Source organism: Melopsittacus undulatus, chromosome 4 (assembly GCF_012275295.1).
Source record: "Melopsittacus undulatus isolate bMelUnd1 chromosome 4, bMelUnd1.mat.Z, whole genome shotgun sequence".
NCBI classification, from domain to species: domain Eukaryota; kingdom Metazoa; phylum Chordata; class Aves; order Psittaciformes; family Psittaculidae; genus Melopsittacus; species Melopsittacus undulatus.
In genome coordinates, this window is record NC_047530.1 from 110,063,879 (window position 1) to 110,080,640 (window position 16,762).

The window sequence follows — 16,762 nt, forward strand, 5'->3', positions numbered from 1 at the left end:
TTTCCTTTCTCATTTAGCTTGTGCATTTTTAGCTCAGCTACTTTGCTTCTTCAGGGTGCCCAGCTACTTTCTTGAGGGTGCCCTGTAGAGTCTTTTGCAATAGAGCCATAAGCAAACCCCACCATTGCTTCAAAACCAAATGAATTCACTATATCATATAGTGATGTTGTGATATCTATCCCAATGACATGGTTTAGTGGTGGGCTTGCCAGTGCTGAGCTAATGGCTGGACTTGATGATCTTAAAGGTCTTTTCCAACCCAGTTGATTCTATGATTCTGTTCTATGAACGTGGCAAAATCCTGCCTCTGTCTCTGCATCTGGCACAGATTCACAGAGGTTTGAAACTCGGTGTCACTCATCACCACATTCCCTGTGTCAGTGTCTGGAAAGGAGATGTGGCAACAATGAAGTTAATAGAAGGTGAAGCAGAGGTTGTAAGACAGTCTGAAGGTAATTTCCTCCTGCACTTGATAAATGTTTAAAGGCTTAAGTGGCCTTGGACAGGGCGATCAAACATCCTGCCTCAGAAATCTCATGGAAGTTCTGTACCAAAGCCATGGGAAGTTTAGTAAGTTCAGCTTCTGTTAAGGAGTACCAAGTCATTCCTTCTTCTTCTATGAGTTCTGGTCTGCTTTGATTCCCTCATAGTTGGATGCTGCCTCTTGCCTGTTCCTTAGTCCCTTGACTTAACAGTTGTAGCTGGCCACCAGCCTTTAGGTACTCATGTTCTCCAAACCTACACTCACTCCAACAGACTTGGCCATCAACTCTCCTATTAGTTTGCTTCTCAAGCTGGTTGTATGCACTATCCCAACAGTGCAACCCTCCTTGGCACCTTCAGTTTGAAAAGTGGCTACAAACAAAACAGTCTGTCATAATTCTTACTTTATAGTCTTTTAAGAGAGTCTGTGTCCTTTTAAAGGGTGCCAAATCACGGCGAATTCTCTAGGTAAGATTGCTTGAGTTTGTTCATCTGTAATTCACCTGTGTCTTTATTATTCTTACTAATAAAGCTGCTCCTTCTGATTGCTGCTCAGTCCTATTAGAAAGATGTGGTTTTAATCAGTTTTATGATTTAATTATGAGTTATGAAGAAGCAGCCTCTTAGCGTGATTGCTGCAGAGCAGACCCAAGTTAGAATCAGAGCACTGTGTGGGCTGAAACAGACCTGGAAGAGGAAATATTTTTCCTAAGCTGGAGGTAGCAAAGTCTAATGGTGTGTCTGGATGGCTGTGGGAATGAAAATGTCTCTCTTAAACCATTTTAAAAGGTCAGCTACACCTCCACACTATGAACTAATTCTATAATCCTCCTTTGGCAGGGATGTTCTGTGACAGAAGCCTCCAAGATAAATGAGTATTTTCAGTTACAACAGAGAATTAATTTAGTTTCATTCTCCTCTGTTTTGCTCCCAAAGAGAATAAAAGGGTTTTTCTAAGGAGAAATGAGTAGTACATAAACCTATATGTTTTATTAATAAATACTGCTCTGCAGTATATACACGTCAGAGAATGTAGACCATTACCAGTTATATAAATAGGATTTATTAAACAAAGCATGCAAGTATTTTCTCCTTTAAGGTTATATCCTCACGAAGCAGGGAAGGGACTGGTATTAATAACCCGGTGTGAGAGTCAGCATTCATCAGTTTGCCATTTGGAAGTGCAGTGTGTATGGGGGCCTGTGAATATAACATCAGAGGAATGTTTGTGCTGTCTGATAAATTCAGCTGTGCCTCCAGCGTGTGATTACAGGGCAGAGCTAGGGGGGTATTCGTTTTAAAGGACTTTAGTTAACAGAGAAAAAAGGAAATCATTTATAACAGATTTTTAGATCCTTTTTTTACTGTTATGATTCATAACTAATGAATTATGGTGAACATAGAATCATAGACACATAGAATGGTTTGGGTTGGAAGAGACCTTAAAGCTCCTCCAGCTCCAACCCCTGCCACGGGCAGGGACCCCTTCCACTGGAGCAGCTGCTCCAAGCCCCTGTGTCCAACCTGGCCTTGAGCACTGCCAGGGATGGGGCAGCCACAGCTTCTCTGGGCACCCTGTGCCAGCGCCTCAGCACCCTCACAGGGAACAGCTTCTGCCTAAGAGCTCAGCTCAGTCTCCCCTGTTCTGGCAGGTTCAAGCCATTCCCCTTGGCCTGTCCCTACATCCCTTGTCCCAAGCCCCTCTCCAGCTTTCCTGCAGCCCCTTTAGGCACTGGAGCTGCTCTCAGGTCTCCCCTTAAGAAGCCTTCTCCAGGCTGAACAAGTCTCATGATTGTTGTTGATGACAATGTTATTATTGTTATTATCATTACTGTCATTATCAGTATTATTATTATTATATGAGCTCTTTCCCCCCTCATGCAACATACTTGGGAGTCTCACCCTAACCCCTCCGTTAGGAAGGACCAGGCAGACTGAAGCAGCATAACTCTGTTTTCCAGATCCCATTCCTGGCAGAAGGCATCCGGATTCATGGGGAGAAGGTGACAGAGGCGCTGCGGCCGTTCCACGAGCGGATGGAGGCTTGCTTCAGGCAGCTGAAAGACAAAGTGGAAAAGCAGTACGGGGTCCGCGCTATTGTAAGTTATCTGCTAACTTCGTATTTCCTAGATGTGTGGAATTCCCTTAAATTCCAGGCAGTTGTCTATTTCTCTATTATAATTCCCACTGATGACAAAAGCAGGGTTGATGCAGCATTGCCTGGTTGTTCTCAGTGGTCATCAGATTATTAAATACTGAGTGGATGCTATTAAAGATGCTCAGAAAGCCTCAGTGCTTTCATTTCCCAGCATGGGAACAGTTTCTAAATTACCCAAAGTCAAGATAATTCTTCAGTTTTTAAGGAAATGGGTTTAAAAAAGCAAAACAAAATAAAATTGCCATTATAGCATGGTTCTAGAGCTGAATTCACTTTCCATAGATGTAATTCCTTTTGACACATGAGGGCTGTGCTGCTCTAGAGTTTCATGCAGTCTTACATACTCTGGTACCACCCTTGCATTTGCAGGTGGGCAATAATAAGATAGCTGCTACTCAATGGGATTTCATAGTGCTGGAGTTCCTGCTTTTGCCATTCCAACAAGCTGGTTTCAGTTGCTGCTTCATCATTAAGGCACAGCCAAGTATTCCGTGGCTTTTCCAGTGGATATCTGTCTTGCATTTGAGTGTTACCCATGAGGGAGGAAGGCCAAATAGAATACTAGAATGGTTTGAGTTGGAAGGGATCTTAAAGCTCATCCAGTTCCAACCCCTGCCACAGGCAGGGATCCCTTCCACTGGAGCAGTTCTGGCATCCTCCCTTTGCTGCTGAACTTGGAATCATAGAAACACAGAATGGTTTGTGTGGGAAGGGACCTTAAAGATGATCTAGTGTGTGGTGGCTTCCTTATGAGAAGGCTGAATTGCGTGGTTGCCCCAGTTGGGGTTGGATCATCATGTTTGGAGTTGCTGTGTCAATTCACATGCATATTGAGACAGATGGTACTTCCTGGGCTCAGATGTTGAAGGTTACCTTCTGCAACCATGAGGCTAAAAACATCTGTAATTGTGGTTTTCACCTATTGCCTGGAAACAGTGCCTAAAGCACAGTTGCACAGGGAGGTCACAGAGGACCTTTGCACCCTTTTCATGCCCTTCCTGCCTTCCCATCCTTAAACCTCCCAAGGCAAGAATATCAGCAGGGAGCTCCATTGCAATCCAGTCCTTAATAAATTAAGAAATAAATGATTAAGAAATAGGAAAATGGAAAATCATACCAATTAGAAGTTCCTCACTGTTACTTCTGCCCCTAAATGAGCAGCAGCCACCAAACTGATTCTAAAAAGAGTGAAGCAATCTAGATGTGCCTAAATAGCCTTCACACAGCACCCTCCTCATTCAGTTCTGGATATGGTCACTAATGCACACATGCCACTGAGTTTATGGATGTTATGTCAATCACATCAATGTGAATAGGATGTGATTTTGGTTCCAAATTGTCTATGGAAAATCCCACAGAGGTTTGTGCTCAGGGATGGATGGTGCAGGATACAGTGAGGGACGGAACTTCTGCTTTCTGCACAGTGAGTTGCCCAGAGAAGCTGTGGCTGCCCCATCCCTGGCAGTGCTCAAGGCCAGGTTGGACACAGGGGCTTGGAGCAGCTGCTCCAGTGGAAGGGGTCCCTGCCCGTGGCAGGGGTTGGAGCTGAGTGAGCTTTAAGGTCCTTTCCAACCCAAACCATTCCAGGATTCTATGAGATGCAGAGCATCCTGGGCTAAGGGGCTGGCAAGAAAGATGCTGCAGGAGGCAGGATAGCAAAGAAGTGCCAAGTGATGTTCTCTGAGTTCCCAAAACCTCAGTGCGTGCCATAGTGTATGCCAGTGAAGTATCCTGTTGTGTTTTATGACAGGCCTTCTTTCAGAGATTAATTTTCACTTTTATCTATAGTGATGACTTCTTTTAATGGGAACAGTGAGATCTTATGGGGAATGTGCGAGCCTTTATGGTACCCTTCTAAGCGGTGTTCTGTTTGTAGCCCTTCAAATCCCATCTTGGCAATATATTTAAGAGGAGAAAAGTTCTAATAGCAATTTATTCCCAAGGAGAGCAGGAATAATTGACATTAATGATACTTGTGTGTCAGTCATTTCAATGAGGTATGACTTTCACTGGAAAGTCATACTCAGGTGGTGTTATCTTTCTAATTTCATTCTACCCACCAGTAAGAATTGTCAGGATTGATGGAGTTTTATCGCTTCTGTCTTCCTTGTACAAGGCCAATTTACCAGGAGCTGACAGGGTGGAAAATATACCTGTAATTAAACAGCATGAGCTTCTTATTTGTTGACTGAAAGAGTTCAATTATTTTATGCATATACCAGTTATTAATGACTAACAAAGCTTGCATAAATATTCAGAACTCTGAAATTGTCTGAAACAGCATAAAAAACCTTTCATAGATTTGCTTCTTCACCTCGATGGCACTCTGTAAATTGGCTCTCTTCACATTTCTTTTGAATATCTTTCTTTCTCTTTTTCCTTTTTAAGCTCCATTTCATTTAAATATACTGACAGGGCAGTGAATTCAGATGTGGAGATGGATGAAAAACAAAGTTATTTGTAGAAAGCTCCTTTTCAAAGCCCAGATGTAAAAAAAAGCATGTAAATACCATTGAAACAAAGGAATTATTGGAATATGATTAAAGTTATACATGTGCCTATGAGGACCTCCATATTTCTTCCTAGCCCTTTAAATGGGTTTTTTCTTTAGAGTTTGTTCCTTTGTTGTTAAACAATGAATAGTTAAATCATATCAAACTCTACATAGGAGAAAAGCCATATAACATCTCCACATTACTTTTGGTAACCAGATGTCAGCTCTACTGGGATTTAAGAAGTAAGATCTTGTGTTTCCTCATTGCAGCTTTCAAGTCTGGATGACAGACGAGGCAGCCGGCCACGGTCTATGGTGAGATCCTTCACAATGCCATCATCCTCAAGGCCCCTCTCTGTTGCATCAGTGTCTTCCATCTCCTCTGACAGCACACCTTCTCGGCCTGGCTCGGATGGGTGAGTAACAAATAGCCATTCAGGTCTTATCTCTGTAAAGCACTGTTTGGTGTGCACATTGATAGGATTTGAGGATCATCCCCACCACACTCCAGATCTCAGTGTTACTCTTTCCCATCCCACTGACTCCTCCTGTGTGGCAGCAGGATAATGGTTTTCTCCCATAAGGAACTGTGGGGTGATTTGGTTGGGACTTTTATTCTAGACTTGGATCATGATTGTATCCCACAGACACTAATGTGACACAGCAATGTGGCTAACTAGTCTGGGGGAGGCATGGTGCTTTTAAGTCAGCCTTGGCTAAAAGAATCCCCAAACTATACAGACATTTATCTCCAGGTATATTCTTTGTCCCTTTTTTAACCATTAAGGAATGCTTTCCTTGGTTCTCTTTATAATAAAGCTAAACAAAATCCCCTAAGCATTCAAGCTAAAAACCCCAAACAAGCAGGCGATAAATGATCCCCTTCTAAAGCATCACAAGTGTAATCGTTCAGAGTGATGCTGTCCAAAGTCAATGATGAGATGCGTGTTCAGCCAGCCCTGTCGTGGTAAACAGGTGGATCTTGGGAGAAGGAAGGGATTAGCTACCTGTTCAATCATTTCTGCTCACTTCTGCTGCCAGAGGAAAAGCTGCTTATGGCAACAAGACTTATCAAGATATTTCATGCGAGAACCAGGAATCCTGTTGATAAGCCCTGTCTCACAGGCACATCCCTCAAAAGAACAGCACAATCTCTTTGCTTTCTGGGGTTCAGAAGTTTCCTTCTCCCTCTTCCTCCCCCCCAGGGATGCCCATAATCCAGAAACTTAATGTATGACCAAGGAGGCAGGTTTTTAAAGCCTCCTGAAGGGCTCCTGAAGTGTCCCCTGTGAACCTTCAGAGGCAGTTTCTGCCTGACCAGAGTGTAAAATTAAACACAGCATCTAAGGACCTATATGATACTTCCTTTGACTACAAGCAGTTTATTTACCCATTGGGAAGAACTGCAACTCAGCTCCATTGCATTACCCTCCATAATGTATACATGGTGAGTCATGGTGATATAAACGTAGGACAGCAGAGGTGATAATGTGTTTTGACTTAATTCATCCACAAAAGTTGTCTTGCTGGATCCATCCCTGCATAGAGGGCAACTTTATCTCAGAAGTAAAATACTGTGATTCTTTCCTTCCCTGCATCTACTTCTTTATTTCCCTTCAAAATGGTTATGTATAATTTAATTTCTCATTGGATGCTATTTTCTCCACTTTCACCTCTCCATCCCAGCTTTGCTGATGGAGGTGTCACTCAGCAGTTTGGGAGCATCTCATGAATCCACTTAGTATGTATATTACAAAACCCTTACGAAGATCACAGTGTATTTCAGCTCCTACTTCAAGCCTGGAGCAATACATCTGGGATCTGTGTGAGGAAACTATAATGAACAACTGTCATCACTGGGAAAACCTGGGGAAAATGCACATTTGCCTGATCAGTGGAGCAAGAGAAATATCATCAGATGTAAAGAACATAATGAAGGACCTCAAAAAATCAAATGACTGTAAAAATCATGTGGGTGCTTTGTCACTACTAACTTGGAAGAAGATCCCCCATGTCCCTACCCTAGTTGATTTGGTTTATGGTCAGTTGTCCTCTCCTGCTTTCCATTCTCCTCCTATTCATATGTTAATTCTGAGATTACAGATGAAACTAAGTAACTATTAAAAACAGAGCCCACAGATTGTCTTGCCCAGCTCATCCAACTTCTATGTTATGCCATCTCCAGCTTCTCCTGCTTTGGAGCTTTTAAACAGTAAAAACTCAAAGCAGACACTGACATAGTATGTGTTTTACAGCTCCCAATGTATAATGTGTTTTACAGCTCTATGTACAAATAAAACCCTGACCTTAGAAAAGGACCTTGGGTTTATTCCCTGCTTAAAATGGGACTTGGAAGTACAAATCTGAGCTCTTCTAAGCACTGGTTGGAAGTGGGGGAGTCCCAGTATGGCTGTGTCATCAGCCATCTATTGAAAGTCCTAATGTACTTCAAGCAGGAGCATGGTGTGATAACCCAGTTTATCACCCATACATTGCATACAGATTATTAATAGTCCTAATAATAGTAATGCCTGGGAGGGAAGCAATTCATCCTTGTCTGAAGAATGGCAAATCCTCTGTTAAACTTGCAATCAGCCTGCGAGGTGGCTATTGCTGCCCTCCAGCCTCGTAAAAGCAGCTAAAATAAGCAATTTGTGGGTAAAACACGTGGTGTTTGGAGAGCTGGTGTCTTCTGGTCCAGGTGTTGTGGCCCTGGGCAAATCATTACCCTCCCTTTTCCCTATCTATAAAATGGGGTGAAGAAAGCTTGAGGTTTTGTCTCCCAAACCACATGGTTCTGGCTTTGGCTATGAGGCAGAATGGCTCAGGGGCCTCTGCCGCAGGTTGTAGCTTTCTTTGCATCAAATGAGCTAACTCAGGATAAAGACTGAATAGCCTTTAGTGCTTCAAACCTAACAAAGAGCAGTAATTGTGGATACTGCTGCTGATGGAGATGATTAGGATTACTGTACTGCAAATTCCACTATTGCAGTCATAGAATCACAGAATACAACATTTGAAGGAACCTTAAGGATTACCCAATTCAGCCTTTCTAGGCAAAGCATGATCTAAGCTAGATGTCCCAGCACCTTGTCCAGCCAAGTCCAACACTGGGGAGTCACCACTTCCCAGGGGAGGTGATTCCAGTGTCTGGTTGTTCTCATTAGGAAACATTCTCCTCTTGCCTCCATCTGGAATCTCCCCAGCAGTAACTTGTGCCCATCACCCCTTGTCTTTTCCATGGGACTCCTTGTAGAAAGGGAGTCTCCATCTTCTTTGTAGCCACTCTTTAAACACTGGAGCATGGTGATAAGGTCTCCTCTGAGCCTTCTCCAGGCTTCTCTGAACAAGCCCAGCTCTTTCTGCCTTTCCTCATTAGCTTCGCAGCCCTTGGATCATCTTTATGGCCCTCCTCTGGACCATCTTCAGCCCATCCACACCTTTTTTGTCCAGTGGGACCAAAACTGAACGCAGTTCAGACTGTGGCCTGTACGTGCACGCATCCCCATGGGATAGTAAATACTTTCCCAATGTTAAAACGTAAGCTGGTTCCTTTTTGGGGGTATTTTTGGTTTGGTTTCAGTTTTGTAATGTGATGTTTTCAGACATCCTCTGAAAACCTGTCAGGTAAAATCTCACCATGAGATTTGTACATGAACTGTACAAATTGCAGAGCTGGTGGCTGTAGTACATCAACCTTGCTTGTATTCACACACTTGAAGCATTCCAGGTGGGTAAATGCATCTGGGCTTTGGAAACTGGCTTTGCCCTTTGTTAGTATCTGGCTGATTTGTCATTCTGGAGTGTACCTGGAACACCAGAACAGCTCAGCTCAGCCCTCCTGGTTCCCCCTTACCAGGGCATGCTGTATGGGAGCAGAGGTGTGGGTCTGTGACTACATGTGGGCACTCATGGATATATGTCCTCAAGTATACAATTATATATATAATATAAAACCAAGATGCCATAAAAATGCATACAAAACCAAATAGACAAACAAGGTGTTATTAGAGACAGCAATGGGGCTTGTGTCTGCCGTTAAATCTCTATACCTCCTGCTTTTGTGCACTGTATAGGTGTTTCCCTTGCATTAGGGGTGATGCTGTTTGCTTTACAGAGAGCAGGTGCTGTAATTGTCGTGAGTTACAAGGATGAAAAGCATTTTCTGTTGTGCATGTTCCACAGAAAATCACTCCACCTCTGCAAAGCAATTTCTGAGCTGTTATTCCTTCTCTGAGGAATAAATACATCCTCTTTCTCCACCCAAATGAAGCCCAGAAAATGAAGATCCAGGAGGTATTTGGGGACTTGACATTGGTAGACACATGGACTGCATCTACCAGGGGTGCGAGAAACATAGGAGTGACATTTCTTTAATGCACTGTACTATTGCCTATGCTTATATAACACTGTTTTCCAGGTGGGTGCTGGCACCCCTGCCATGTGTAGTGGAAGTGCTGGAGGGGAACCTCATTGTTATGTAAACCACATACAGTGGAACTCAGGAGTTTGTGTAGCTGTAAACCAGTTAACTTACTACAGAGCATGGAAATACCCAGTATTGGGTCTTCAGCAGTAAATTTAATTGTAAGACAATTGTGATTGTTACAACCTTTTGCCCCCTCCTTTTCTCTCTGCTGAGTTTTCCTGGCTTAGCAAAGCATCACTAACTCAAAGGATCATAGATGATTCTGCGATTGCATAAAAGGAGAATTGGGAAACATCCAAACAAAGGTCACAAAGGTATTTTACTGCTCTAACCATCAACCATTTCCTTTAGGTTTGTGCTGGAGCCCCTCCTGCCCAAAAAGATGCATTCTAGGTCTCAAGATAAATTGGACAAGGATGACCTAGATAAAGATAAGAAAGAGAAGAAGAAAGAGAAAAGGAACAGCAAACATCAAGAGATATTTGATAAAGAATTCAAATCTACTGATATTTCTCTGCAGCAGTCTGAAGCAGTGATCCTGTCAGAAACGGTAACTTGATTAGCAAGTAATGCTTTATCTAATTCTGAGCAGTGTTCTTTCTCTTTTTTAAAGGAAAATGGTGATTTTGGTGATTTAGTTTCTTTTTAGACCAAAACTATCTCCAAGGGAATATGCTACGATGATAATATATGTGATAATGCATCAAAAATACAAGGTTTATTTGCAGTGTAGAAAAATCACAGTCTCTCATACGAAAACCCTAACCAAAAATTATATAGGACTATTTGATAAAAGGAACAGATGGTATATCCTAAGTAAAATAAATGCTACCATTTTAGCAGCCTTTTCTATATTTAAGGTTCCCAATAGATCCTGATGGGTTTTCTCATATATCAGCTGACTTCTGCAAGGCACTGTTTAGTGGGAATGTTACCAGGTCATTTTGTGTGTGGCTATTATGTATTCTTGAAGGCTATTTTGAGCAGAAAATCATGAGCAGTTCCAGTGGTGGCTGTGTGTAAGGGTATTAACCACAGGACATATCTCTCTTAAGCCCTCTCTTCTTGGCATGTATTTAATTCACTGACACTATCCTAAAGGCTTGGGTAACGAGAAGTTTCAGCTCTGAAACTGAAAGCAAGGCCATTTGAAGCTGGAGCAGGGATTGTGTGAACTACGTGTAACTAGTGTTAACCTATGTGTAATCTCCAAATCCCTGCCTGGACACCTGTTTGGAGGCCAATAGTTTAAAGTGTGCCCTTGTTCCTCTCTTTTCTGGGTTTGCTCCTCCCTTTCCATCCGAAGATGAGCTTAATGTCTCAGACGTGCCTTCTAACAGCTGGGAAGATCAGAGTTGTTCTGTCTGATGTAGACCCAGTGTTAGCTCAGCAAAAACCTCAGCTAAAATCCCCTTTGTGCATCTCAGGCTTTTCACCCAGACTCCTTTGAATCCAGTGAGTTTTCCCATTGAATTCAGCACATTTAGGATCAGCCATGGTTTGTTTAAATGGAGCTTTCTCCTCCAAAGCCAGCCAGGTCAGCATCATTAGAGTGTTTTCAGGCAGAGAATACTTTTGGTGAGATTTCCATGTCATAGAATCCCAGGATGGTTTGTGTTAGAAAGGAACTTAGAGCCCATCCAGTTCCAACCCCCTGCCATGGGCAGGGACACCTTCCACTAGAGCAGATGGGAGGCATCCAAGGATGCTGGAGAGCTGGTTGATGTCACTACAAGTTCACTGTCATCTCTGAGAGGTCTTGGGCATTGGAGAAGGTTGCTTATGACTGGAAAAATGCAAATGCTGGCTAGAAAGGACATGTGAACCCTTCCAGGCATATTCCCATTTGTCATCAGAGGAACAAAACCAAGTAAAGACCAGGCTCAAGTTTTACACTCTTCCCAGTCAAGCTTTCAATGCGTGACTGGTATGACTGATACTCCGCTGGTTATAGAGAGGGAGGGAAATCAAATGTCAGAATTAGTTACTTTCAGCTTCTTGAAATCCATGGATCAATAATAAGAAAAGGAGTTTGCTGGTGAGGGAAAAACTCCTTTTTCAGTATCTGCAAACTGCCTGATGAGCTCCAAAACACCCGAGTCAATTTTTAATGCTTGCTGTTAGTGCAGTTTGTTTTCTCTTGCAGGTGAGATAGGGGAACCACTCTCTTGAGGTCAGTTTACAAGAGTGGTTGTACAATTCCCACTGCTGTCTTCAGGAATTTTATCCATATCATAGCAAGCAACTTAAAGATAAAATTAGTGTTAAACCTTGTGCGTTCTGCAGACGCGTCCCCTTGTTAATGATATAAAAGGGAAACTCTTATCTTTTGTGAGTAAGAATTCAGCTTTTCCATTGTTCCACTTTTGTGGGCTGAACTCTGTAACAGTTCCCTTTTTAAGTGGAAATTGCTCCCAGAGCACTGTTACTTCTGTGTTTTATGAAGAATAAGGCGGTTTGATATCTCTGTCATGAATAAGTTGGAAGCAGAAAGTTTGTGAGGAGAAAAGGTGATGATGCAATGGAAAAGGAGGAAAATTAGAGGTTAGGTTTTTCCAAAAGAAAAGAGTCAGAATCCAGATTTTACCAGAAATTAAAATTAAAATGAAAGATTTAAAGAGTTTAAGTGATATTTTAGCAATAAACTACTATTAGTTACTAGATTTTGTATGATAGTTATTGGATTTGTTCTGTTGAGAGTTTAGAACTCACTTGTACCATCACTAATTCAATTACAAGTTTTCAGTTATTTGGTGAATTTTCTAATAGATTCCAAGTCCTGACTTGTCAAATATTTGGGGGCTTTACAGCAGAAGACATCCTTTTCTATAGTACAGTGCCAATTTAGAAGTATCTTTAAGAGAATGGGTGAAAGAACAACATCCAGCTTGGATTTGCCAACACCAGATGGGTTAAGCCCATCTTTCTTCTATGGAGGAGGCTGCTCTGTGGGTAGGAAGGATGTGGCAGACCCCAAACATGCTGACTACAGAGTAACTTATGGCACATCTGACACACCAGAGCAAGACTGGGTGATGAAGTGTGGTCTGAAGTGGTGCTGAAGGATACTCAGCAGCCTGGAAAAACAGTGCTCAAAATTGTCATGGATGAGATGGAATAAACGAGAACATGTGATGGATTTGGGTAGAGAGATATGTCAAAGTAATGGATGTGCAGGTGCACAGTGCATGGTCAGCCTCTTAATCACTGGCTTACATCTGTGTATGAGCAGGAGGGTCACTTCTGTTCCACCCACGTGTCATCACAGGTTACAAGCAGCCCATGCCATTTATAGCTGGCAGATAGCAGGCTTGTGCTTGGTGGTTCAGAAGTCCAGTTTCAGATATTCACCACACCACACACACCTCACAGTTTGCTGATGCTTGACCACACTCGGATTCTAAATCATTCTTTTACCCACTACAAATAGGTTGTTAGCAGGGGTTTGCTTTCAGGAGGGAAGGCTGCAACAACCTTATATGTGAATCTAGTCTAGATCCTGGTTACCCACTACTTTGTGCAATGTACTTGCAAGACTGATACCAGTTTTACAGAGAGCATCAAGTCAGACTGTGGCCATTCCCATCTCTGCAGAGCTTCTGCTATCCCTTCAAAGATGATGTTCTCTAACGAAATGAGTGTTTCCATCACTGTGATGGATTCTGTTATATAGGAATTTCTTTTGTTTCCAATAACATGAATTGCAATGGAAGAACATGGGTAGATTATAAAACTGTAGAATCATTGCTTGGAGCTTTTATATATTCTTTAGAAAGGAGTATTTGGAGGCTGTGTTGTCTAGTTGCATGGCTTAACTCATAGAATAGTTAGGGTTAGAAAGGACCTTAAGATCATCCAGTTCCAAATTTCACTGTAGTCATAAGGAATTTATGGACTGATCCCAAGCCCTAATTACAGAGACCTTGTACCACTACGATCATGTCAGAGGATAACCTAAGCACTTTGGTATGTGAAGTTGGTCAGTAATGTCTTCATAGTTTACTAAAGATTTATATCTTCTTCTAAGTATTACATAAACCCCTTTAGCATAAATTCTCATTGTTGAGTTCATATTCCCTGGCAGAGCCATGTGAAGCTTTAAGAGGACCAAGCTCATCAGTCACAGAAGAAATGAAGGTTTATTTGGGTACCTACAGACCAGGTTAACTTGGGACCTTGATTCTAGTTGTTGGGTTTTCTGTGGCTTCTGGCATTGCAGCTTTCCTAATCAATTCCTGTGATTTCCTGAGTTGCTTTCTTATAATTCTATGTCTCTGAGATAGTGATTCCTTTGCTTATCCTTTATACTAAAAGTATGGTTTAAAAGATCTTGGAAGCAGAAACCTTTGGAGTGTTAGAACTTGAATTTTAGCATCAGCAACATTTCTGAAAGGTCTTGATGAACTCTCCAAAAGAAGTTACATACATCATGGTCATTTATTTCCCATAGAAGGGTCTCAGAGACACAGCCTTTCATACAAAGCCTCTTAAGGTTTGTTTTGTGACAACAAAAGGAAGCACTCCTCCCTCACCTCAGGCTTCTCCTTCACAACACACAGAAAATATTCTGGATGCTGTGTAATGTTGTGTAAGGATACAGACTTCCTTGGCTGCTACAAAGCAAGAGTTTGGGGAATTGGCTCGTTGCTTCAGGAAAATATGCCAGGCTATGGGAAGGTGTATGCCTTAAATCTCATTGTGATTCCTTGGGGCAAGGGAAAAACATTCGGAGCTGTGAAATACTGCATTAAATCAGAAGTACTGTGTGTGTTACCATTGCCTTATTGCTGTTTAAGAGGTACTGAGGAAAATACAGCAATCCCAAGCTCTGCTTTCAGTAACAGCGTGCATTCCTTTAATGTCTCTGTTTTCTCCCCTGTGCAGATCAGCCCACTGCGACCACAGAGACCAAAAAGCCAAGTCATAAACGTCATTTCAAGTGAAAGACGCTTCTCCGTCTCCCCATCACCTCCCAGCTCCCAAGTGACACCACCCCCAATAACTCCACGGACAAAGCTTTCCTTCAGCATACAGTCCAGTGAGTCCTCAATCTGAGTTAAATCTTCTTTTCCTAGCAAATTCTATGTACAATAACTTAGAGTGGGGAGATGTGTTTCCTGAACATTGTGTTACACTGTGGTTTGAGTCCTTGGAGCTGCTCTTTTTGCCCTCACCATGGGATCGCTTGCAGGAACAAGAACTTACCTCTTAACACCGTGTTCCTGGCATTTGTCAGAAGCAATTATTTCACCATTTTCCTAAAGCACAGTTGTTGGATTGAAAAAGTTGATTTCCTTGACAAATAATCGTTAACCATTTCTTACATATAGAGTAACTGTCAAAAATTAGTGTTGGACTTGATTCTGTATTGGATTTGGGGGCTTCTGGAGCATAAAGGCTCAGAAAAAAACAGTCTTTTAATGTAATTGTACTTGAAACCAACTTTTATTTGCTGCTTAGTGAGTACAAGCCAGGAGAGGGGAAAAAAAACAGTCTTTTTGATGTATTTTTTGACATTAACATCTATAACTCAGGTTTTATACAATCACAGAGTCATAGAATAGTTAGGGTTGGAAAGGACCTTAAGATCATCCAGTTCCAACCCCCCTGCCATGGGCAGGGACACCTCACACTAAACCATGGCACCCAAGGCTTCATCCAACCTGGCCTTGAACACTGCCAGGGATGGAGCATTCACAACCTCCCTGGGCAACCCATTCCAGTGCCTCAGCACCCTCACAGTAAAGAACTTCTTCCTTAGATCCAATCTAAACTTCCCGTTTTATGTAAAATATCACCTATTTTCTTCAGTCTTCAGGAATGCCTATTGCAAAACTGGGTGTAGCACAGCACCCATGTCTGTGCTGTTGTCCAAAACCTGCTATTCAGAGCTTTTAATTGCTAACACAGGATAAAACAGTAATGTATTATCTTTTGATCTACTTGATACATGTACCCAAATGCTAGTGCAGTTGCCAAGAGTTCAGTGATGTTAGTAAAGGGGTGAATAGATGTGTGAATAAAGGGTTGAATAGTGGTATAGTAGTAAAGGGGTGAATAGGTCAGTTTTAAGAAGAAAGTCTTGTTCCATCAAAGTCACTGTTTTATTTATGTCTTGTGGTACTTAAAACCTTTTCCTCTAAATAGTGGTTTGGAAAGTTCATGTTCCCAGTTGCAGATACACATCCTGTGAGCTGGAATGTGTTTATTCTACAGATCTATAGCAACAGAACTGCCTTCTAAAGGCACGTGGCTTTGCTTTAATGATTTGAAATTGCTGATTGCAGACGTGTGGAAGAGGGATAAGCAAGAGGAAATCAATGCAGCGTTTCCATTGCAGAGCCAGGCACCTAAGCCAAATGTTTTTATAACACTGGACTCTTCTTTACAGTTTTGATAGCAAGAATCTACCAGCTAAATACTGGAAATACAGAGAAATAGAGTATATATGCTCATGCAAAAGATATTCTTTGAATTGGATTAGTTCTTCCTGTGTACCTTTTATTAAAACTAACTTGATTTCTCCTTTAAAAAAGGATTTGAAGTTATCATATCTTTCTGCACACAGATCATAGAACCATAGAATGGGTTGGGATGGAAAGGACCTTAAGATCATCCAGTTCCAATCTCCCTGCTCTGGACATGGATGCCTCACCCTAGACCATGTCACTGTGGGCTCTGTCCAGCCTGGTCTTGAACACTGCCAGGGATGCAGCATTCTGAGAATATTTAATAGATATAGTAGATATAAATAAGTATAAATACTATATATCTTTAAATATAAATAATATATAATAGTAAATAATATATGTGTGCTGGAGATTTATTGGTGTTACATAGAAAGGTTCAGCTTCTTGCCAAATCATAGAATCACAGAGTCATAGAATAGTTAGGGTTGGAAATGACCTTAAGATGATCCAGTTCCAAACCCCCTGCTGTGGGCAGGGACACCTCACACTAAACCATGGCACCCAAGGCTTCATCCAACCTGGCCCTGAACACTGCCAGGGATGGAGCATTCACAACCTCCCTGGGCAACCCATTCCAGTGCCTCAGCACCCTCACAGTAAAGAATTTCTTCCTTAGATCCAATCTAAACCTCTGCTGTTTAAGTTTCAACCCGTTACCCCTTGTCCTATCACTACAGTCCCTAATGAAGAGTCCCTCCCCAGCATCCCTGTAGGCCCCCTTCAGATAT

General features: G+C 42.1%; 1 protein-coding gene across 2 annotated transcripts in view; it reads left to right on the forward strand.

Moving 5' to 3' along the window:
• The window catches only part of DOCK1 (dedicator of cytokinesis 1), a 367,459-nt gene that overhangs the window by 334,795 nt on the left and 15,902 nt on the right, over positions 1-16,762 (forward strand). For both annotated transcript variants that reach the window (XM_034061789.1, XM_034061790.1), the window contains exons 47-50: positions 2,445-2,582; positions 5,406-5,551; positions 9,916-10,114; positions 14,449-14,602. In XM_034061789.1, the coding sequence (XP_033917680.1) occupies positions 2,445-2,582; positions 5,406-5,551; positions 9,916-10,114; positions 14,449-14,602 (637 nt within the window). The remainder of the gene's footprint in view (positions 1-2,444; positions 2,583-5,405; positions 5,552-9,915; positions 10,115-14,448; positions 14,603-16,762) is intronic.